A 25,042-nucleotide genomic window follows, 5' to 3' on the forward strand; every position below is an offset into this window, starting at 1 on the left:
ATTGGGATTTCCCTGGTGGTGCAGTGGTTAAGAATGTGCCTGCCAATGCAGGGGACATGGGTTCAAGCCCTGGTCCGGGAAGATCCCACATGCCGCGGAGCAACTAAGCCCATGAGCCACAAATACTAAGCCTGCGCTCTAGAGCCCGCGAGCCACAACTACTGAGCCCGCGTGCCACAACTACTGAAGCCCGTGCACCTAAAGCCCGTACTCCGCAAGAGAAGCCACCGTAATGAGAAGCCCGCGCACCGCAACGAAGAGCAGCCCCCGCTCGCCGCAACTAGAGGAAGCCTGCACGCAGCAACGAAGACCCAATGCAGCCAAAAATAAACAAACAAATTAATTAATTAATTTTAAAAACTAAAAACTAAAAGCATTAAAGTTAACTGGAGAATTCCACTCTAATACTGTGGTGAGGCACAGCTCCCCTATAAAAATTCCCTGTGTCATGTACCTAAACAATTTTTTAAATGAACTGTAAAGAATCTACTCAAAATATAGGCAGGGCAGAACTACAGCCATGCCTGCTCCTACTTCTTAAACAAACCGCTGTTTACCAGAAGTAACCAGCCCTCAAAGATGCCTCACACCCAATGGCACACGCTAGAAAGATGAGGTGTGTGTCTCATCCGGCGGGGCCGCCTCACACCCTCCCAACTCGACCCGCAACACTTCAGTTAAAACATCTTGGTACGCCTCTATAAAGGTAGATCATTCGTTTCAGGATAAAGGAAACTTTATCCTATGAAGATGACCTTTCCTAAGCAGTCAGGCCCTTTGCAAACAATATTCTCTAATCAAATTTCAGCTGTGCATATATACAGCTCAAGGGATAGTTTGCAGAGTTTGAAGTGCAAATAAAAGTGCACAGATGCTTTTTTTAAAAAATAAATTTATTTTTGGCTGCATTGGGTCTTTGTTGCTGCACGCGGGCTTTTTCTCTAGTTGCGGCGAATGGGGGCTACTCTTTGTTGCGGTGTGCGGTGTGCGGGCTTCTCATTGCAGTGGCTTCCCTTTGTTGTGGAGCATGGGCTCTAGGCGCACGGCCTTCAGTAGTTGCAGCACGTGGGCTCAGTAGTTGTGGCTCGCGGGCTCTAGAGCACAGGCTCAGTAGTTGTGGCGCATGGGGTTAGTTGCTCCACGGCATGTGGGATCTTCCCGGACCAGGGCTCAAACCCGTGTCCCCTGCATTGGCAGGCGGATTCTTAACTACTGTGCCACCAGGGAAGTCCAGAGATGCTTTTTTTAAAAATTGATCCAATTCAACCAAGTTTCCATAAAACTGGAAAAAAGAGGTAACATTTTGGAAGCAAAGGAGAGCCAAGTAGAAGCAACCATCCTGTGAAATCTTATTTAGGCCTCTAACTTCAAATGGTTACATTGAATGTACAGATTATCACTTGGATGACGTGTGTTTCAAAGCTTCCAGAATTGGCTGGTGTTTAAAGGCCATTTCCAGCTCTGAGTTCATATGGTTTAGGAGATCCCTTAATTCTATTTCTTCTCCTTGGAAAGTTTGAGAAGAATTTAAAAATTATCTATGGCAAAGTGCAAAAAGAATCTTACAGCACATTTCTTTTCTCTTTTGTTTTTTTTTGGCATGCCGAGAGGCTTGTGGATCCTAGTTCCCCGACCAGAGAGCGAACCTGGGCCTTCAGCAGTGAAAGCACAGAGTCTTATTCACTGGACTGCCAGGGAAGTCCCCACATTTCTTACTCTCTGTGAAATTATAGTAAATGGTCTATATGCATTTTAGAATACACATGCCGAGCTCCAAAATACGTCTTGCTTCCTAGCTATAAAATCAAGTCACATAAAGAATGATCGATTTAAACGCAAGAGTTTCTTAATTTTTTATTCTCTATAGGCTTGCAACTTCATAATCACTTCAAGATCTCAACATTCATTCTAATGTTAAAAAAAAAAATCTGATTTCCAAATGAGAATAACCGAGTCCAAGATTTTGTGCTATACACCGTTTCTAAATTTAAAGTGTGCTGTTCAATCTTTAAGAACAGAATCCATAAAGGCAAAAAAGAAGAAAATGCATATAAATGTCAGAACTTTTCAAACAGGCTTCCCTTAGTTTTCATTGCCAAAATGATACAACTTAAAATATTTCAAATGAGTGATCCCTTTTATAATTCAATCATGGAAACAATTTATTCAAAAGAATATCTTATTTCTCTACTAATTGCTTCAAAAATTAAAATGTTTATAGAAGGCCTTCTTTCACAGTCATGAAACTTCATGCACTATAATTACCATCACCTCTCTACCCCAGAACTTTCCGCAGGAGAGGCCACCTTCAGACAGAACTGGAACCAATATAGCACCAAAGGGAAAAATTTCAGCTTAGTATAAGTGTATTAAAAAATTAATGTAAAAAAAAAAGTTATTGTGAGCTTTTCCACAAAGCTTTTAGAAAAAACACACCTTATTCTGATATAACCATATGAAAACACTTCAAGTTAATTTAGTTAATGCTAAGCAGGAAATTCAGTATTTGTTGTTTGCAATTGGCTGAAAATTTACAGACTTGGAATTTACAAAGCAAAATTTAAAAAAACAGTTGATGAGTCATAGAAAGTTCCACCTCAAAGTAGCAGACTGAGCTTAAAACAAAAAGGCGGGGGACAGGGAGAAGGTGTTGACAAGAAAACAGTTCCCATTCTGAAACACTGAAATGTGTCATCTCATTTCACCACCCACAGGTGACCCCTAGGCGGAGTGTCCACTAACCAGGGCTTTAATCGTTCGGTCAAGTCGGTGTCCTTTTAGACCGGCTAGAGATCGTTTTTTCCACAAGGGTTCTTACTTTGGGGCTCTCTGAGCGCACCCCCCATAACCAAGGAGCACAATACAGCATTCCGTTACATCCGGGGAGGAAAGTGAGAGTTGAGTTCCAACGTAACTTGACGTTATACTTTTCATTCTCTGCTTCCAATCTTCTAAATCAGCAAATGACTTTGTGCTAAAAGACTTGCATATGAGGAGGGCAGCATTAGTAATGAAGACAAGGGGAACCAAGACTACACACGGAAAACAGACATTTATTATGCTAAAGAACAGGTTTTATTTTTCATTTCCCCAAAACACTGAAATAGCACACGGCATAGTAATTTAGCACACAATATAAACTGATAGATGCAATCAATAATTCCGAAAATGGTTAAGCCTTACTTTCGGACTCTTTAAAAACTTACACTCTTAAGTGCCTTTTATCAAAGTGGTCAACACAGAACAAAAGGTGTTCTCTCAGGAAATAACCTTAGTGTAAGAGATACCTCGACTCCTAGAAACTGGAAACCTTCTCTAAGGGAAATGCTTGATTTTTCTCTATAACTGAGCCCCGGCAGACAGGCTCAAGCTCATTTTTTATTCTGAGTAACACTGCTAGGGTTCCTAGCTTGAGAAAGCGTTATCTAAAGGTAACGTTAATATTGCAACTTTCACCGTAGGGCCTCCATTTAAATTGCATGTCAAGTGGAAGGAAAGGGATGTGAGAAAAGAAATCAGATTTTGCTCAAATTATTCTGCAAAATGCAGAAATGGTAACAAGCTTACCATAATCAACTCAGCCTGGCTCAGAGTCGACTTTACAAATATCTACTTCCATTAGACAGTCAGAGACAGTCTAGAGAGACAGTATCTGGGACAGCAGCCCTTTAGGATGGGTGCTGAAGGTAAATTAAAAACTTTGTTAAATCTTTTGATTCTAATCTGATATTTATATAGGATATATCAATATTCTCCTTGACATGGCTTCCCAATTCTGAGTGTCTTTCAAGCACAATTTAAAAATCAAAAATTTCCTTCCGTATCAACCAGCTTTCCATGAGTTTAAATTCCACTGACTTTAAGTATGTCTGGTCATACAGACCAAAGCAGGAGCTTCATGGCTGCACCCTGTGCATCCAGACTTAATGCAAAAGAAATCACTCTAGGACAACTTTTAAAATTAATCTGTTTTTATTGTTCTGCCTGTACCTTAACTATGGCATAAGAGATTTGCTAATTCAGAAGCTTGTAGAGCCAGTAACGCCAGTGTTTCCTGCAGATCATCTGAGGTACTTTTTACACATAAAAGCATTTTCTTGTAGTCTACTCTTTGCTCTGAAAACATGGGCTTTGAATGGCCAGGGAAAACACATTTCGTCTCATCATTCAAGAATATTTGGGGATGTGCGTGCAGCAGTGCAGACAGGATGGAACGCAGGCAAGAGGGTTCCAACTCAGGGTCCAGCTTCTCCAGAAAAGCACTTGGTGGTTCATCCTCAGAAATCCCCATTTCTAACCATTTTTGATGGCACGGTAGTCCTGACCCCCAAGGCTTTCCTCTGTGGCTCCGTCCTCCGTGGCTGTCAGTGGCCCTGGGCCCTTCTCCCGGCCAGTCCCTACCGTAAGCTCCCCCGACGCCACAGGATGGCCCAGCAAAACGCTCTCCTGTGGGAGCAAAGAACAGATCCACAGTCTTGCTCTGAGCAGCTACTGAAGCTGAATTTCTCCGTATTGGTTCTTGCAGATATGGAAGCACTTTGTTGCCATCGTGAAGCAAGAGGCTGACCTCTCTCAGATCATTTTTCACTCCCAGTGATAACTCCTCATTTTGTGAATTTCCATTTACATCAACCGCAGGCTTATTCATCCTGGAAGTTATATCTGATGGGCAAGCGCTCTCCTCCTGCATTCTCGTATACAACAGTTCTCTGTACAGTAGTTTGTCCGAGTCATCGCCCGCTCCCTTCTCTTCTGCGAGGCAGGTGCTGAGAGTCCCCTTTCCGTCCCTCATGCTGTGTGTTCTCTGACACCCTGAGCCCCAGGACACGCCTGTCAGTCCACGGAAGGCCTTCAATGGATCTCAATATGAACCTGGAAAAGACCAACAAATTAAAGTGTAATGATGAAGACAGGGTCTTAAGAGAGTCCATACACAGCTACTTCCCAACAAATACAAAGATCTCTATGACAGTCTCCAGTACCCCAAGGATACCTACACTGTGATAGAAAACAGGATATCAACCTCCCAACCTACCAATTAGAAACCACAACAAAAAGAACAGTAGTTTATTAATGCAGTGTTTCCTAAAAATACTTAAAAATAATAAAAGTATACATTCTGAGGCTCTGCACTTTTCGTGGCAATATAGTTATTCCTGTAGGTTTGATAAAAATCTGTCCTCCTGGGGGCTTCCCTGGTGGCACAGTGGTTAAGAATCCACCTGCCAACAGGAGACACAGGTTCGATCCCTGGTCCAGGATGATCCCACATACCGTGGAGCAACTAAGTCCAAGAGCCACAACTACTGAGCCCACGGGTCACAACTACTGAGCCCATGTGTTGCAACTACTGAAGCCTACATGCCTAGAGCCCATGCACCGCAACGAAGAGGAGCCCCACTCGCCACAACCAGAGAAAGCCAGCACGCAGCAATGAAGACCCAACGCAGCCAAAAATAAATAAAATTAAAAAAAAAAATCTGTCCTCCCTTTAACCAGGATAAATTGGATGACACAATGAGGCAACCAAGGTCTCACCAAAGCGTCCTATTTGAGAATGAGTCTCAGTGACTCAGGCACGACAAGCCACTTTTAAGGAATCAAGGGCAACTTTACTTATGGATCCGATGTCTACAAAGCCCTCCCAGGAAAACCAGCCTGGAGGGGTCCTGGGATCCAAGATTACAGACTCAGATCACTCGCCGGCTGGTCAGGAATCTCAGCAAATTCTGGCGCCTCCATAAGAGAAGAATTCACCCAGATTTTTATGTACTGCAGGTAAAAATATGGCGGAGAAAGCTTCTTAGGCTTAGTTCCCCACTCTCAGATTCCACACGAAAACTTCTGGACAGAAGTTGATCTGTGACTTCACCAGTTGTTCAAGAGCAAACTCGAGGTGGCCCATGTGGTCACTGACCCTGAGGCACCTGCAAACCTACGGAGACCAGCCTTTTTTCTGTGACCAAGAATAATCTTTCTGTGACATTATGCTCCAAATGGGGAAGATGTAGGAAAAACTGTGAAAGGCTTTGAAATGGACCCAAAAAACAACATTACTGGGTGTGCTGTCTAGTGCATCCTCTGCGTTATCTAATTTAACAGAGCTCCACAACTTTCTCTTTGATGCTTCACAGCTCTAAGTTGTAGAAAACTTAAGAGGAAGGCAAGTGATTTCCTGTCCAAAGAAATGGAAATTAATATTGTCCAGAGGACTGCAACGGATTACTGCCCTATGCATATTGACCAGTTTTACAACTATTTGTAAATTCACTTTAGCATTCCTGATTATATGTGTTTTGTCTAAATTCTGCTTTACACTGATTATAACATCTTACTAGTTCCCTCCTTAATTGATGACCTTTAAAAAGTGTCTGACACATGTTCCTTTAAAAAGGAGCATACCTCGAGAGAACATCGATAAATGTTTCAACTTAAAAAATACATACGTTGAGCGGCTGGGCCCGTGAGCCATGGCCACTGAGCCTGTGCGTCCGGAGCCTGTGCTCCGCTACGGGAGAGGCCGCAGCGGTGAGAGGCCTGCGTACCACAAAAAAAATACATGCTTTGTATTCAGTAATCTTTCTAAGAGGCTAGCCTAAGGAACAGCAACCTAACTAAAATGCAGTAACTCTTTTTGGAAGGAGGAGGGATGGAAATGGGGTTCAGGTAGAAGACAGCTGCGTCTGACTCTTCTCCCACAGTAAGACAAAGACTAACTCAAAAAATGAAAAGTCAAGAAGCAACACTACAAGCGTGCAATTTAGAGACAGAGAAGTAAACACTAAGAGAACCAGCTGTAGCTGCAAGCGGTCGGCTGGATGGAGAAATGGGAGACAGGAAACTGCTGTTTCTCTTAACTAATCTCGTGGCACCAGGAGACTCATTAAGCTTTATGACTGTGTTAAGTTTTTTAAAATTTAAAGAGAGTACACTGGGAAGAAAACGCAGCAGGTAAGTATCATTGGAGGCGGAGGGAGAAAGCAAGGAGGCCTGAGCCATGGGGCTGTGGAGCCACTGAGGAGCAGGGGCCGACAGTGAGAGGCCCCGGCCACCGTCCTAAGGAGCTGGCCTTCATCCAGCAGGTGACGGAGGGCCGCTGAGGAATTTTCAGCCAGGAAACGATGACTGGATTTGCTTCTTAGATTAACTTCTCCGGCTGCAGTGTGGTGGCTAGACTGGAAAGGAATCACCTTAAAGAGACCAATTAGGAGGCTATTCTAATACTGCAGGGGAAAAAAGGAAGTAAGCCTGTGAGAGTAAAGAGGAGAGAGAAACTAAAGAATCTTTTTTAAGTTGGTGACTGACTAGGTAGAGAAGAAGGTGAGATGGCCCGCAGGTTTCTTGACTTTCCGCTCTGGGTAACGAAGGTGTTATTAACCGCAGAGGAGGAGGACCAGCAGGTCTGGAAGGCAGGGAAGGTGCTCAGACTGGGCAGCAGAGTGGGGCTGCGGGGCTCTGGCAAGCAGGTGGATCAGTACATCCTTTACTCAAGAGCGATGTCAGAGCTGGGGACCTAGACTCAGAAGTCGCCAGCTCTGGGGAGGCAGATAAAATGGCGGCCCGGTGTAACAGGTCAAGAGAGAAGACAGAGGTACAGAAGGCAGGGGTCTCCAGGATCTAAAGGCCAGACGGGCGAGGGGCCCACCAAAGCCACTAAGGAGGGAGACTCAAAGCGCCTCGGGAGAACCCAGGGTTGTGTACATCAATTGCGTTGAGTGCTTCTAAAAGAGGGCGGTTACATACGTTTCCTGCGCAAACAACTAAGTTAGCGTCAGGTAAACTCTGAAGAACTCTTCACTCACTCTACTAGGCCAGCGGCTGTTAAAGTGGGGTGCCCCCAACTCAAGGAGCATGGGAGAAAATATCAGAACATCTTTGCCTAGTTCATTTTTACCTTGTTCCCCTTGTAACTTTTTCTATGTTTTATAATATATACCATATTTTGGTAGAGCAAAATACATAGTTTATAAAAATAGTATATATATGCTTATTTATACCACGGAGATATATATATATCTCCACAGGGCACGCTCAAAACTTTTGATCTGTACAAGTGTGACCATTATTCCATATAACAACTGATACAAATATATTTGAGCAGTATGAAGCCACACGCAAACATAAGGTGCAATTCTTTTTTTTTAAATTGAGATATAACTGACATAAAATGTATTAATTTCAGGTGTACCACATAGTAAGTCGATATTCGTATATATTGCAAAATGATCACCACGGGTCAACATCCATCACCTCACACAGTTACACTTGTACTTTTAAGAGGTGCAATTTCGGCTACGAATCAAAACAAACACTTTCAAAGTTCACCAAGTCAAATCTAATTAACTTGACAGTTCTCTCAAATTAACTCTCCAAAGCATGTTATTTTAAACCTTACATTTATTTTACTGATGTGAAATGTACTAAGAATGAACATTGGGGCTTCCCTGGTGGCGCAGTGGTTGAGAATCTGCCTGCTAACGCAGGGGACACGGGTTCGAGCCCTGGTCTGGGAAGATCCCACATGCCGCGGAGCAACTAGACCCGTGAGCCACAACTACTGAGCTTGCGTGTCTGGAGCCTGTGCTCCGCAACAAGAGAGGCCGCAATAATGAGAGGCCCGCGCACTGCGATGAAGAGTGGCCCCCACTTGCCACAACTAGAGAGAGCCCTCGCGAAGAAAACGAAGACCCAACACAGCAAAAATAAATAAATAAATCAATGGTTAGAATTCTTCTACACCTAAGCTCTGAGACAATTCTCCTCCATTAAAAACAAACAAACAAACAAACAAAAAAAGAATGAACATTTTCCTGAAATGGAAGCATTCCTAAATATATTTTTAATACATATTAGAACAGGTTTAAAAAAAATTCTAAAGAAAAACAGGTCACTTAATGTGGGCCAACTCTCAGGAAAATTAGTTTCTAACTACTTTTATTATGTCCTTGTATGAGGACTTAGTACGATTCAGAAAGATGAAGTGTTGCCAGAATTGTGTTAAAATATTTTGAATAAGATACTATTAATGTAATCATACATTCAATACTGATAGAATAAACTGCTTACTGAAGATCTCCTAGTTCTTTAGGAAATGCCATAATAAACTATGTATTCAATTATCTTAACAAAAATACTTCAGTAGGTCAGTAAAACATTTTGGCTCTGAGCCCTCAACCAGCCACCTCTTTTGATATTAGACAGTTACACACATTACTTATATTTTGAGAGCCAGAAATAATTTTCAAGTAATTTCCAAACATGCAGTCATCTGTGAAATATTTTTTGTGGTTTATTCTCACTATACTTTTGAATACATACATATTGGCACACTATATCATACCAAATAAAATATGCACAATTATATAACTAACCATCCTCGGCCCCAGCTCTCTCCTCATCATTTCCCACCCCTCAACCCCCATGTTAAGTCTACAAAATAATAAGCAGCATAAATTATGGCAAACTATCTTATCCACAAAAACTGACACACCCCCTCCCTGCCCCAGAATGAGAGAAGTCTATTCTGAAATTCAAGACCGTACGATTCAGGAAAAACAAAGTGCAGAACTGGGGGTAAATTCCCAAACTTAAACTCCATACCCCCCACAGGGGCCTCCCCCTGACCCTCAACGAATGACAAAGGTTGAAAATGGAACCACAGAGGCCAGAGCGGGTGAGGTGTGCAGGGAGACAAGGTTCTCTGGTGTGTCCACGATCCTCGGGGCGGACAGGAGCAGTCTCTCCCACCAGAGCCCCCAGCTGTGGAGGCAGCTGACCTGCTGCGTGACAATAGGCCTGACCCAGTTAGGCAGCTGTGCCCTCTTGGACGGCGACACCTCCCCTTCCCTAACCTGAGCTATTAATGGGCGCAGGGACGTGATGGGCTGGATGCCACTGCTCTGGAAACTAAAAATATCCCAGCCTCTAGGCTTCCAAAAGCCAGCCGGCAAGGCTATTCCCAAAGCAGGCCGGCGTGGGGCTGGGGGCGCAGACACAGCTAGTGGAGCAGGGGCTGCCCGGCCACGTTAGACAACAATGGGCTTGACGGGGGTCCTGCCTGGTGACAGCTCACAAATGCGCTCCAAGGCCACCTGGCTTCACGGCCCTTTTTTTTTTAATTGAAGTATAGTTGATTTACAATATTATATTAATTTCAGGTGTACAGCATAGTGATTCAGTATTTTTAGAGATGATACTCCATTAAAAGTGATTACAAGATGATGGCTATACAATATATCCTTGTTGCTTATCTATTTTATACACCATTGTTTGTATTTGTTAATCCCATACTCCTAATTTGCCCCACCCTTGGTAACCACCAGTTTGTTTTCTGTATCTGTGAGTCTGTCTCTGCTTTGCGTGTACATTCATTTGTGTCATGTTGAGGTCCCACATATGAGTGATACCACACACTCAGCTCTCAGAGGTGAGCATTAGCGGACCTGACCATCACTGAGCTCACCACTGAAACGTCAGCCTGAGGAGGCAGCTGATACACACAAGCTGAGTAACAAATTGCTCAAGTTGCTACACAGTTTACAGGATGAAGAATAGGAAGGGCTGGGTCATCTCTGCTACACTGACTCAGAAGCACAGGAAGGAGACCACAGGGACCAACTTCCTGCTGCAAACCACTCAGCGCGTCCAAATCACACCTGTGCTCTAAGCTGGCTGTGCAGCTCCTGCGGGCCACTACTCTGTCCCCTGCTTCGGCCACCCAGAGGCTCAAAGGTGCGCTCACACATCCAAGGGCCGAGAGGCGAGAAGGATGGCTGAGCTAGGCTGTGTCCTCTTTCCTCAGGATGTGTGAGCACATGTGAAAGCACCCTGCATGTTCTCTGACCAGCAGCCTGTGGCATCCAAGAAACAGCTGCTATTAGTACCATTATCAGCAAGAGCATTAGAGGGAACCAGTGACAAAACGCTGCTGAGGGGGTCTGTAAAGCAGAGGACAGAGAAGTGACCACTGGATGGCAACACGGAAGTGGCCTAAGCACGGACCAGCACATTGCAGTGGGGGACAGCACACTGCAGTGGGGGACAGAGGCTGAGGCCAGGCTGGAGTGGCCACAGGGGACGGGGAGCAACCAGAGGGCCCCCGCATGGCCAGAGGGAGCACACAGTGCAGCACCTCTGTGGAGGGCAAGTTGGCAATGACTTTAAAAATTATTTACAAATGAGTATAACCTTTCCTTTGGGATTCTACACCTATGATTTTTTGCTACAGATTCAATCAATGAGCGTTCACGGAGCCCCTAAGCCAGGCGTTGTTCTAGGCACTGGTATCAGGACAGTGCACCAAGCAGACAAAAAGGGCTCTGTCTTCTCGAAACTTGCTTTCTAGTGAATGTACATACAAGGACAAGAATGTCATACACACGAGGTTTCTCCCGGCAGTGCTGTTCAGAGAACGGTCAGTTTGGATCAACATCATACACCATATACCAGGATAAACTCCAACACACTGCATTTAAAAGTAAAACATGATACAATAGTACCAGAATAAATAACAGGTGAATTCCTTATATCTTTAGCATTTGGAAGGCCTTTCTAACTATGACAAAACCCAAAAGTCAGAAAAGATTGTTAAATTTGACTACATAAACTTCAGTATGGCAAAAACACACTATAGGCAAAGTCAAAAATATACTAACTGGAAAAAAATTTCAACTCTTATCACAGACAACTGATAAGGTGTCTGATAAGTTGGTGGGTTTCTTGGTCGCTCCAAGAAACCCACCAACAACCCACCAGAAAAATGGGTACAGAACATGTATAGTTGACACACAAAGAGATGCTAATGAGCTTTTCTCTCACACCACCTCTTCCCTTAAGGCAGGCAGGCAAGCCTGTTGGCTCAAACACCAAGATACACCCACAGTGCAACCTCCTCCCGTCACCTCCCCTGCTGCATCCTGAGAAACCACCAGCATCCTCTCCTGTTAATCTAAGGGTTTCCCTGCTTCCACCCTCCACTCTTACCGTGAAGTAAGAGTGATCTCTTTGAAATGGCTGAATGCAGAGTTACTATATGACCCAGCAATTCCATGCCTAGGTACATAACCAAGAGAAATGAAAACACATGCCCACACAACACCTATACAAGCACACCTCGCTTTATTACGTTTCGCAGTGTTTTTTACAAACTGAAGGTTTATGGCAACCCTGCATTGAGCAAGACTATTGGCGCCATTTTCCCAACAGCATTTGCTCACTTCGTATCTGCACATTTTAGTAATTCCTGCAATACTTCAAACTTTTTCATTACTATTATATTTGTAATGGTTGTCTGTGATCAGTGACCTTTGATGTTACTACGGCAAAAATGATGACGACTCAATGGAGGCTCAGATGATGGTCAGCATTTTTTGGCAATTGAGTGATTTTAATTGAGGTGTGTCCATTTTTTAGACGTAACGCTACTGCACATTTAATAGACTACCGTATAGTGTAAACATAACTTGCATATGCACTGGGAAACCAAAAAGTTCACGTGACTCGCTTTAGCACGATAACCGCTTTATTGCAATGGTCTGGAACCGAACCCACAATACCTAAGGTGTGCCTGTAGAATGTGCACGGCATTACTCATAACAGCCAAAAAGTGAAAAACATCCAAAAGTTGAAAAAACAACTGACGGACATAAAAGCCAAGACTAAGGAAATTACAGATTGGATGAGACTAAGGCATGGCAACTAAATGCACTGTGGGGTCCAGGGACAGAAAAAAATTCACTGGTGGAAAAAACGGGTGAAAACCAAATAGTATTGCACCAACGTTAACTTCTTAGTTCTGATGCCTGTACTCTGGCCAGGTAAGATGTCAACATTCGAGGAAGCTGGGGGAAGGGTCTATGGGAACTCTCTGCACTGATTTGCAACCTCTGTAAGTCAAATTACTTCAAAGTAAAAACTAAGCAACAAACCAAAAAAGTGATCTGTTCTGTCTGGGATTTATTTAAAATACTCCGGTGTGGGGTGATTAGATGGACACAGTGCAGGACTGGGGAGAAGAGATAAAAGAGGATTAGCAAAGAGTTGATCCTTACTGAAAAGAAGTGATGGATACATGGGGTTCATTATACTACAGGTGGCCCTCCATATCTGCAAGTTCCGCATCTGAGGATTCAACCAAGAGGAAATAGAAAAAAACAGAATTTTTTTGTGGTGGGGGGGGGAATTTCCAGAAAGTTCCAAAAAGCAAAACTTGAATGTGCTGTGTGCTAGCAACTATTTACATAGCACTTACGTTGTGTTTACAACTATTTACATAGCATTTACATTGTATTCGGTAAGGGAGGATGTACACAGGTTACATGCAAATACTACACGGTTTTATACAAGGGACTTGAGCATCTGTGGATTTTGGTATTCCCCTGGGGTCCTGAAACCAACCCCTTGCAGGTACCAAGGGACATCTGTACTCCACTTTTGTGTATATTTGAATAGTCCCACAATAAAGGTTTTGAAAAAATATGATCTTTAGAGAATTCCCTGGAGGTCCAGTGGTTACGACTCGGTGCTTTCACTGCTGGGGCTTGGGTTTAATCCCTGGTTGGCAAACTAAGTTTCTGCAATCCATGCTGCGCAGGGGAAAAAAAAAAAAAAAAAAAAGATCCTTAAAAGAAAAAATAAACCTTTTTTTTTAAAAAGAAGAAAAAAATGATCCTTTATAAAAGCAAATCAGATTAGGTCACATCTCAGTGAAATGTTTCCCATTTCACTCAGAGTAAGCCAAAATCCTTAAAAATGTACAAGCCACTGGACCCTGGCCACACCCCCAAGTTTGTTACTGTGATCATACAAGAACAAAATTAAGAATAGGCTCTTAGAAACTTCTATGGCAACTTAACACTGCCACAACAACCAACAGCATAATCACTTTTCTAGTACTTTTTAAAAAACTGCTGTAAAATATACATAAAATCTACCATCCATCACCACCACACATCTCCAGAACTTTTTCATCATTCCAAACTAGAACTGTTCCATTAAACAATTCCCATTCCTCCTCCTCCAGCCCCTGACAACCACCTTCTACATTCTGTCTCTATGAATAGTGTCCCTAAGGTTCATCAAGCTGTAGCAGGTATCAGAACTTTATTTCTGGGACTTCCCTGGCGGTCCAGTGGTTAAGACGCCTCGCTTCCACTGCAGGGGGCACAGGTTCCACCACTGGTCAGGGAACTAAGATCCTGCAAGCCGCACGGCACAGCCAAAAAAGAACTTTATTCCTTTTCAGAGATGTATGATTTTGCATTGAAAGTATAAAACATTCTGTTTATCCACTCATCTGCTGATGGACACTTGGACTGTATCTACTTTTTGGCTGTTGTCCATAGTGCTGCTATGAACATTGGAGCACAAGTGCCTGAGCCCCTGTTTTCAAATCTTTGGGGTATTACACCTACCAGTGAACTTGCTGAATCATACAGTGATTCTATGTTTAACTTTCTGAGGACTTGCCAAACTGTTTTCCATAGCAACTGCACCATTTTACATTCCCACCAACAGTGCACAAGGGTTTTAATCTCTCCACATCCTCGCCATTCTTTCCCTCCCCCTCACCCCATAACAGCCAACCTAACGGGTGTGAAGTAGCATCACATCTCGTTGTGGCTTTGATTTGCAGTTCCCGAATTCTTCTCTCCCAGCACTGGATTTTATTGCCGCCCTAGCAGAGGAGAGGCATCCTAGGGGCAGTGCCAGGCCAGGCGAGGGCTGCACAGGGCGAGTGTTTCTCAGCCTGTGTGGCTGGGCTCAGATTTGGAACTGGAGCAGTTAGGGAGGGCTCCTGGAGACTAAGCCTGGTGTGGGGGTCCCCGGGTCTGGGTGGGTAGATTCCGTCAGTGAGAAACGAGTGGTCACTCACCCTTCAGGTCCATGAGTGTCCCTGGAGCGGGATGGGGAGAGATGGGAGGAGCCGAGTCTCAGGGAAAGAAGTTGACCCGGTGGGTCTGTGAGAGCCCAGAGGCAGGGGGACACTGCGTCCACATCCTGCAGGGCTGGTATGGGGAGAGGAGCCTGGCCACCAGGGCCCCTCCTCTGGGCATCCCATGGGGCCACAAGGCTGAAGTGGGCAAGCTGGGGCTCAGAGGTCATCATAATGATGTGTCAGGGCCTCACCATAGTTGGTGGACTGGCTGCCCACAAACATGTTCCAATTGCCCATCTTTTCCTGGGTTTACTTGCCATTGATATATCTTCTTTGGAGAAATGTCTATTCAAGTCCTTTGCCAATTTTTGGATTGGGTTTTTTGTTGTTGTTGAGTTGTAAGAGTTCTTTACATATTTTGGACATTAATCCTTAACAGATATATGGTTTGCAAATACAGGTGACCCTTGAACAACTTGGGGGCTAGGGACATTGACCCTCCGCACAGTCGAAAATCTGAGTACAACTTTAAAGCAACCCTTCCTATACGTGGTTCCTCCGCCTTTGCAGTTCCACATCTGAAGATTCAACCAACCTGAGATCACGTAGTGTTAGTATATACTACTGAAAAAGTTCTGCGTATTAGTGGACCTGCACGGTTCAAACCTGTGTTCTTCAAGGGTCAACTATACTTTCTCCCATTCTGTAAGTTGCCGCTTTCACTCTCGATAGTATCCTTTGATGAACCGATGTCTAATATTCACAAAGTCCAATTTATCTTTTTCTTTTGTTGCCTGTGCTTTTGGCAAGAAATCGTTGCCAAATTCAGTATCATGAAGATTTTCCCCTACGTTCTAAGAGTTTTACAGTTTTAGTTCTTATGTTTAAAAGCAATTCATTTCTATTGGGTCTTACAAACCTATCAGGAGGTGCTACGGTCTGAATGCTTGTAACCCCCCAAAATTCATATGCTGAACCCCTAACCTCCAAAGATGATGGTATTAGGAGGTGAGTGAGATTAATTTTTTTTTAATTTATTTTTGGCTGCATTGGGTCTTTGTCACTGCACGCGAGCTTTCTCTAGTTGCGGCGAGCGGGGGCTACTCTTCGTTGCAGTGTGCGGGCTTCTCATTGCGGTGGCTTCTCTTGTTGCAGAGCACGGGCTATAGGCACACAGGCTTCAGTACTTGTGGCACGCGGGTTTAGTTGCTCCACGGCCATGTGGGATCTTCCCAGACCAGGGCTCAAACCCGTGTCCCCTGCACTGGCAGGCGGATTCTTAACCACTGTGCCACCAGGGAAGCCCCAATTAATGTTCTTATAAAAAGATGCCACAGAGATCCCTAGCCCCTTCTACCATGTGAGGACACAGCAAGAAGGCACTGGCCACAAACCAGGAGGGCCCTCAAGAGAGCTTGACCATACTGGTGCCTTGATCTTGGACATCTCGGCCTCCAGAACTGCGAGAAATTAATGTTTGTTGTTTACAAGCCATCCAGTCTGTGGAGGTGAAGAAACACTGGCCCTTCTGCACAGATCATGTGAGGAGGAATGCCCAGGCTCTCTCCTGAGTTAGGGCTGCCTCCTGGTCCTGGAATGCTTCTTCCTGCTCTAGGTATTGACATGTGTATTTATGAAAATTTTTTAAAATGTGGTACTACTTAGATGGTTTTTAAACTTGCTTTTCTTCACTGTATATTTGGTGGATACCTTATAACATTAGGACATATAGATCTAATTCATATACTTTAACATCTGCTTGAACCATTATGTGAGAATTTATTTCTAAGACTTTTTAAAAACTTGAGTCAGGGATACAGGTGTTCACCGTACTATTAGGCGGATTCTTAACCACTGTGCCACCAGGGAAGCCCCAATTAATGTTCTTATAAAAAGATGCCACAGAGATCCCTAGCCCCTTCTACCATGTGAGGACACAGCAAGAAGGCACTGGCCACAAACCAGGAGGGCCCTCAAGAGAGCTTGACCATACTGGTGCCTTGATCTTGGACATCTCGGCCTCCAGAACTGCGAGAAATTAATGTTTGTTGTTTACAAGCCATCCAGTCTGTGGAGGTGAAGAAACACTGGCCCTTCTGCACAGATCATGTGAGGAGGAATGCCCAGGCTCTCTCCTGAGTTAGGGCTGCCTCCTGGTCCTGGAATGCTTCTTCCTGCTCTAGGTATTGACATGTGTATTTATGAAAATTTTTTAAAATGTGGTACTACTTAGATGGTTTTTAAACTTGCTTTTCTTCACTGTATATTTGGTGGATACCTTATAACATTAGGACATATAGATCTAATTCATATACTTTAACATCTGCTTGAACCATTATGTGAGAATTTATTTCTAAGACTTTTTAAAAACTTGAGTCAGGGATACAGGTGTTCACCGTACTATTCTTTCAAATTTTATGCAGGTTAAAAATTTTTCAAAATCTACTTCAACCTATCTTTATAGGTGGAACTTTTCTCAAAAGTTTATGAAAAACCATGATTATGAACTCCCTTGAAAGATAGGAAAGATTCCATGGTATTTTTACATGTCCTACATGTTTGGAATTTTCCATCTCAAAGTATATAGCCGTTCAATATCCCAGAAGCCAGAACAAACCCCTACGTTTAACTGAGCTCATGCTTTTGACTTTGCCTCTTAAGCTTTTATGATGTTCCTTAATAGTCTATAATTTCCTCCAATTTTCTTCCAGGAGCTTGATGTAGATCAAGCAACAAAATAAAAACTCATTTCAAGCGGCAGTCGACCCTTGGAACAGGGCCTTGGAATCTTTACTACTTTTTTTTTTTTTTTTTTTGCGGTACGCGGGCCTCTCACCACTGTGGCCCCTCCCGTTGCGGAGCACAGGCTCCGGACGCGCAGGCTCGGCGGCCATGGCTCACGGGCCCAGCCGCTCCGCGGCACATGGGATCCTCCCGGACCGGGGCACGAACCCGTGTCCCCTGCATCGGCAGGAGGACTCTCAACCGCTGCGCCACCAGGGAAGCCCTTTACTACTTTTTGAAATTGTCTGGCCATAAGATGATTTCAATCAGTCAAGGCCAACGTCCTGGCAGTCCAAGGCACATAAGCCTCGCAGTCCCAGACTCCGGCCACCTCCCACTGCCCTGGGACACGCAGAGCTCTCGCACGGGCTGCAAGGCTTCTCTGCATGAAACCAAACACTCTGCTCAGCCAGGCATCTCCGTGGCTAAAGCCCTCATCCCCTTCAAGTTTTGCTCATCGCTGAGCCCCACTCTGAACGCTCTATTTAGAACAGGACCCAGCTTCCCCAGCCCTGCGCGCATTCCTCAACTCTTTTTACCTGGTTGGAAGGAATGAATATAGATTTTCAAGTGATAGGTGAACACTGAAACCTATGGAGCTATGGCTCTAGAAAGACCTTCGGAGAGAGGACACTGAAGAAGAGCAGTTAGAAACAAAACAGGGAGACAGGCCGCAGAGGACGGGCCAAGAGAGGTTCTCGGCCTGGCCGGCTCAGCACAGGGCCGTGCGGCTGACTGCTCAGAAAGCCGAGGCCACAGCTTGGTCTGACAACTATCACTCACCTTCATGATGCCATCTTCTCCAGCTGTTCTCCTTCAGGCCTCCTCTTTTAATGGTTACGCGAATCTAGGTGACCTGACGTAACTGAAACGTTGTAGGCATAACTTGTTCAATTATAGCAGGTTTTCAGTGCACTTTTTTTCATCTTCCTTTTACTACATTTAGTATTTGGTATGGATTCCCATTTTTTTCCACTGCCTTGTATTTCAGATTACATATAAATAAGTAGGATGCTAATGACTCTAGGAGATTAAGCTTTGCTTGCAAACAGTATTTTTAAATCACAGCCCTTCTCAGTTTACAACGCCCCTTTGCATCTATTTTCTCATTTAATCACTCTCAAATTGAAGATGAGGTATCAATCTCCTTAAAATGCCTGGCTACCCTAGTGACAGATGGTTTGGGGGTCCTTAGTAAACATGTGGGACACAGAGTCCTTTATTCCTTATTACTCACAAAACAGCCTCCAGTGCCCCTGCAAGGAAGAGGATGGACAGAGCGTCCTGAGTAAGCATGTGGTGGTGAGTTGGCCTGTCCCCTTACTCCTGTCCCCTATTTCCTGTTGCACTTCCCTTTACCAGAGGCCAGAATCATTAAACCCTCAAGTCAGGTAAGTTAATGATCTTCCACCGATGAACAGAAACTCTAAATCTGCAGGGGAGTTTAAAGCAGCAAATGGAAAGATTACAGTAAAGAGACACCCCGACTCCCACCCTGCCCCCCTCAGCATTCGACAGGCTGCTGCTGCACTTGATCCAAGCCCAAGATCACACCTAAAATCCTCACGTAGTTCTCAGACAGCCCTCGCCCAAGGTACCCGGCGACCACCTTGTCTGGGCCTCCCCACCTCCCACTCACCCCTGAACTGACCAACAAAGCCCACACTCTACAGCCAGAGCGTCCAAATTCCCCAGTACTCTAAAGCTGTGCTGTACCTGGACGATGACTTGACATCCAGTCCACCAAGCCATCCATCAGCCTGGTGTACCCAGCTCTCCCTACTGCCCACACCACTCCTCAGAGCCAACTTCCCGCCTCCAAAATGCATTTACCCTCAATCATGACAGTGCAAACTCCTTGTTCTGAAATCTGTATTTGAACAACCTTTCCAGAGATTATCCTACTGCCTTACAAGCAAGTGAGAGATTTGGAAATCCTCATCATCAGAATAGGAACGGACTCCTCTGCTCCTTATTGATATGAAACAAACAAGCCTTCAGCACTCTAAAAGACCCTCCCTGGTGACCCCAAAAGACCCTCCCTGGTGACTCCAAAAGACCCTCCTTGGTGACCCCAAAAGACCCATCTGAAAGGAGAACCCGGGTGTGAGAATGTATCAGCGCTCAAAGAGCCAGGGAAGAGCACTCGAGGTGGAAAGAACAGCAAGTGCAAGTGCCCAAGGGCCGGAAGGGGCTTGGTGCATGCAAAGAGTAGATAGGAAAATAAGGGAAACAATAGCAAGCAAGGAACAGGCCAGGGGAGAGGTTAGAAAGGTGGACAGAAATCAGATCTGCAGGATAGAAACATGTGAACTGCATGCCACATGCAATGGGAAGCAGTTTTTGTTTTCTGGTTTTTTGTGAGGAATGACACGATCTGATTTATATTTTTAAAAGACTTTTCTAAGGGCCCTGTGGAGAATAGATGGAGGCACCTGCAATAGTCTGGGTGAGTGATTATAGTAGCTTGGACTAGGGGAGTGGTCATAAATAGCTAAGTGAGCATATGAGAAAAATGATTTTTTTTTTTATGGTACAAAACTGGGTATTTTCAACATTACGTAGGTTTTTCTCTTACAGTCATTCTTGTGATTTTTACAGACGACTGCAAATTATAAATGTAACACTAGAACAAGAGTTTCCAAAGTGGAGCTTGGGGTCAAATATTTTGTTTTGCCCACCGTTTATTTTTTGTTAAGTTGATATTTAAAAATCAGGATTTCCAATTTCTCTTGTAAATTGCTATATCTGACAAACAACAGTTGGCTAGTGACAAGTGGGTAGAGCACAGGCTTTCTGATTTATCCCAGTCCCCACTCCCAGCACCCTTCTTTACACATTGATACCACATGCTGGAAAGGTATCCGAGGTATCAGGCACCACTTAAGGATGCCACAAGTCCCTGCCGCTCCGCGGCATGTGGGATCTTCCTGGACCGGGGCACGAACCCGTGTCCCCTGCATCGGCAGGCGGACTCTCAACCACTGCGCCACCGGGGAAGCCCGGGTTTTAAGTTTTATGTGGCCTGCCAGCACCAGTGAGAGGCACCCAAAACTTGACAGTTCAAGCTTAGAGACAATTATATTCTGATACAACTGAACCAAAGGGAAAAAGGAAGACACCTGCCCCGCCCATGTCAAAACCGCGTAGCGCTACCGCTCAGGCTTCCTCATTTTGCACACCAGGAAGCACCACAAGTACTGCCGGACTGTAAGCTCTCGATGGACAGGGACCCATCCCTCCATCACAGAGCCCGGGCCTGGCACACAGCAGACACTCCACCACGTGAAAACGAAATCCAAGACACGCTCAGCACTTGGCCATCTATGACACACTCGGAAAGGAATCATTCTCAATTTGATGACTTTCCATTCCACTAGAAAAAGGCATCTGGAATTTGAGGGATGTAGAAGTGTCAATCATTTATAGCAAAGATGATCTCCAAGGTGCTGGGTGTGTGTGTGGTGTGTACTATTTCACACCTGAACTGTTTCGAGCCTCCGAACCTTTGCCTCTCTACCTCCTTCCACCTCGTTTTCTCTCATCACCCCCACTCCTTTCACCACCACCCACCCCCGCCAGGATAAATGAGATACCTCCAGCAGAACACTGGTTAACATTAATTAATCTCTCTTAAGTTTTAATTCTTTTCAAAGCTTCGTAAAGTTTGGAAACTAGAAAAGTCAACCATAAACGCACCCCCTACCCCCGCGCCCCAGATTTTGTAATTTTCTGGGCAAAATTTCCTCTTCAGGGCCAGGGCCTTTGGCGCCCGTGGCAGCATCCACCTGACTGGCCGCGGACCCCACGCCCCAGCCGCAGGCCCTTACCCGAGGCAGGCCGCTCCACGTCCCCACCCCGCCTCGTTTGCGGAACAGGGATAACAATAACCTCAGCGGGTTTTTCCCCCGTGGGGTTGCGGGAGAAACGCACGGCGTTTGGCATACATTCAGCATCCAGCTTGGCAGCTCCCGGCGGCATCTTCATCGTCCTGGGAGAGGTGGGCCGGGCCGCGCTGGGCGAACCGGCGCTCGGGGGAGGGTCGGGGGACAGGGGCCGCGCGGGCGCGGCTCACCCACCTGCAGGCGGACGTTGAGCATCATGGAAGCCACGATGTAGAGGTAGGGGAAGTTGATGCGCAACCGCCAGGCCAGGTCGAAAAAGATGAGCAGCGTGCGGGTCAGCCCTTTGCAGAAGACCCCATAGGAGCGGGCGGCGGCCGAGCGCGACAGCCGGACAGCCAGGCCCGACAGAGCCGCCGCCATATAGACCGGCGCCCGCCGCCCGCCCGCCGCGCGCCGACCGGCCGCGGACCCGGCCCTCTCGGCGCTCCGAAGCCCGCCCGCCCGCCCTCTCGGCGCCGAGACGCCTCCGGGCCTCCGCCCCGGCCGCTGGCCCGCTCTGAGGGAGCGAAGGAGGCGGCGGTAAGGCGGGCGGGCGGGCCGCGGGGAAGGGAGTCCGCGGGGAGGGGAGTTAGCGCGTCACGCTCTGAGAAGCGCCTCAACGAGCCGGGACCAGGTTCCAGCCCGGCCACGCAACCTGACGTCACAATGCCCGCGCCGCGCCTGCGTGCCCCGCCCCCGCCCTGAGGCTCCGCCCAGGCCCCGCCCCCGCTTACCTTCACCAGGTGAGAAGCGCATGCGTGGACTAGGTGGTGCGAAGAGGCTGGCTGATGCGCTGTGTTCGTCCGCCCCCTAGTGGAGGAGCTGAGGAGCTGAACAGTGGGTTTAGAGTGGCACAACCACGTGAATGTACTTGGTGCTCCTGAACTTTAAAATTATTAGAATAGTAAATTTTGTGTTATGTGTCTTACCACAATTAAAAAAAGAAAAAAAGGAAAGCTTGGGGCCAACAGGCAGAACTTACTCCTCGTGTAGATTACAGTGTCAACCTACATATAGTTTAATCTTTTAATAATTATGATATTAATTATAAAGCCTCTGATGTAAAAAGTAAAAATATTGAAACTTTCAAAACTTCTAGTGCTCTGTGGTTTTAAGGGGATTTTTTTACAGTGAGTTTTTACATTCCTACTTAAGCATATAGGTTTCTATTGAAGATTTGTGGGCCGTGTTTGTGTTTCTCGTTTCAGGCACAGTATTTCATGTCATTACTTAAGCCCACCCAAGAGAAAGTCTGGGAATTTAGTTCAGGTGGGAAAAAAGTTTCATTGGTTAAATGAAGAACAAGTCTATTGTCTCTTTAAGAAAGAGACAATAGAAAGCAACAGTGTAAGATGGATTTAAATATATTTAAATTTAAAAATCCTTTGCCCCCAAATGGCTTTGTGATAATAATTGTTTTAAAAAATCATTTAAGGGACTTCCCTGGTGGCGCAGTGGTTAAGAATCCGCCTGCCAGTGCAGGGGACACGGGTTCGAGCCCTGGTCCGGGAAGATCCCACGTGCTGCAGAGTAATTAAGCCAGTGCGCCACAACTACTGAGCCTGCGCTCTAGAGCCCACGAGCCACAACTACTGAGCCCACATGCCGCAACTACTGAAGCCCGCGCGCCTAGAGCCAGTGCTCCGCAACAAGAGAAGCCACCACAATAAGTAGCCCACGAACCGCAACGAAGAGTAGCCCCCGCTCGCTGCAACTAGAGGAAAGCCTGTGCGCAGCAACAAAGACCCAAGGCAGCCAAAAATAAATAAATAAAAAGTAAAATAAAAAATTTAAAAATAATTTAAGAGAATTCCCTTGCGGTCCAGTGGTTAGGACTCCACGCTTCCACTGCAAGGGGAGCGGGTTCAATCCCTGGGGAACTAAGATCCCGCAAGCCTCCCGGTGCTGCCAAAAAAAAAAAATCATTTATAATTTCTCTACCACAAAATTAATTCATATTCAGAATCTTTTTTCTTTTTTTTTTCAGAATCTTTTTTAAACATGCTTTTTTTTCCCTCTGTAATGCAAAGGGGAAGATTATAAACTACATAGGGCATTTCTAGTATTGTCATTATAACTATTATTTAGATTATCATTTTTCTTTATATGTCTACTGTTTAAAAAGAATTGTACTTTTTTAAAAAATATAAATTTATTTATTTTGGCTGCGTTGGGTCTCTGTTGCTGTGTGCGGGCTTTCTCCGGTTGTGGCGAGTGGGGGCCACTTCGCTGCAGTGTGCGGGCCCCTCGTTGCGGTGGCCTCTCTTGTTGCGGAGCATGGGCTCCAGGCGCACGGGCTTCAGTAGTTGCAGCACGTGGGCTCAGTAGTTGTGGCTTGCAGGCTTTAGAGCACAGGCTCAGTAGTTGTGGTGCATGGGCTCATTTGCTCCGCGGCATGTGGGATCCTCCCGGACCAGGGCTCGAACCGTGTCCCCTGCATTGGCAGGCAGGCTCTCAACCACTGCGCCACCAGGGAAGCCCAAGAATTATGCTTTTTGATGTTCAGTGTTTGGGGCCAAGAAATAGATATTTGAGGGGTTTTAGCTTTTGGCTAGTTTTTTTGTTTTGTTTTGTTTTGTTTTTTGTGGTATGCAGGCCTCTCACTGTTGTGGCCTCTCCCGTTGCGGAGCACAGGCTCCGGACGCGCAGGCCCAGCAGCCATGGCTCACGGGCCCAGCCGCTCCGCGGCACGTGGGATCTTCCCAGACCGGGGCACGAACCCGTGTCCCCTGCATCGCCAGGCAGATTCTCAACCATTGCGCCACCAGGGAAGCCCTGGCTAGTTTTTTAAAATATATAAATTTATTTATTTTATTTATTTATTTTTGGCTGCGTTGGGTCTTCGTTACTGTGTGTGGGCTTTCTCTAGTTGTGGCGAGCGGGAGCTACTCTTCATTGCAGCGTGCGTGCTTCTCACTGAGGTGGCTTTTCTTGTTGTGGAACACAGGCTCTGGGTGCACGGGCTTCAGTAGTTTGGCACGTGGGCTCAGTAGTTGTGGCTCACGGGCTTCAGTAGTTGTGGTGCACAGGCTCAGTAGTGTGGCTCACGGGCTCTAGAGCGCAGTCTCAGTAGTCACAGGCTTAGTTGCTCTGCAGCATGTGGGATCTTTCCGGACCAGGACTTGAACCTGTGTCCCCTGCATTGGCAGGCGAATTCTTAACCACTGCGCCACCAGGGAAGCCCGCTTTTGGCTAGTTTTGTTATTATGAAAATAATATTTTTTCAAAGGATTTGCACAAACTTTTAATTTCCCTTATTTTTGCAGCATTGCATTTTGCCACATTTATCGCTGATGTTAAAAAGCTCACTTCGCTTTTCCTGTGAGCCATGTTTTCCTTTCGGTGCATAGTGGATGCTCTCTTTGAGGACGACAGAACACATGCTGCTGAATTATCATTGTTTTTCAAACCATCCCCTCCCAAAAGCAAAATGAACTATTCTTTATACAGTTTTTAGGAGACTAAACGTTAAAGGCTAGGGTCTTCCGTGGAAAATCTG

At 45.6% G+C, this 25,042-nt stretch overlaps 1 protein-coding gene across 2 annotated transcripts; it reads right to left on the bottom strand.

The window, feature by feature from the left end:
• Positions 1 to 1,851: 1,851 nt before the first annotated feature.
• On the bottom strand, positions 1,852 to 22,107 carry SMIM10L3 (small integral membrane protein 10 like 3). 2 transcript variants are annotated; one of them, XR_008619324.1, is made up of 3 exons: positions 21,739 to 21,996; positions 18,443 to 18,524; positions 1,852 to 4,872 (listed from the first exon to the last, which is right to left on the bottom strand). XR_008619324.1 is itself a non-coding variant. In XM_024124885.3 (2 exons), exons 1-2 carry the CDS (start codon positions 21,922 to 21,924, stop codon positions 4,852 to 4,854), a joined length of 207 nt encoding a protein of 68 aa, XP_023980653.1. In that variant the 5' UTR covers positions 21,925 to 22,107; the 3' UTR covers positions 1,853 to 4,851. The 2 variants fall into 2 exon arrangements, 1 of the variants encoding a protein (XP_023980653.1); XM_024124885.3 differs by lacking the exon at positions 18,443 to 18,524 and having other exon boundaries at positions 1,853 to 4,872; positions 21,739 to 22,107.
• Between the last annotated feature and the right edge of the window lie 2,935 nt (positions 22,108 to 25,042).

Source organism: Physeter macrocephalus, chromosome 14, assembly GCF_002837175.3.
Source record: "Physeter macrocephalus isolate SW-GA chromosome 14, ASM283717v5, whole genome shotgun sequence".
Lineage (NCBI taxonomy): Eukaryota > Metazoa > Chordata > Mammalia > Artiodactyla > Physeteridae > Physeter > Physeter macrocephalus.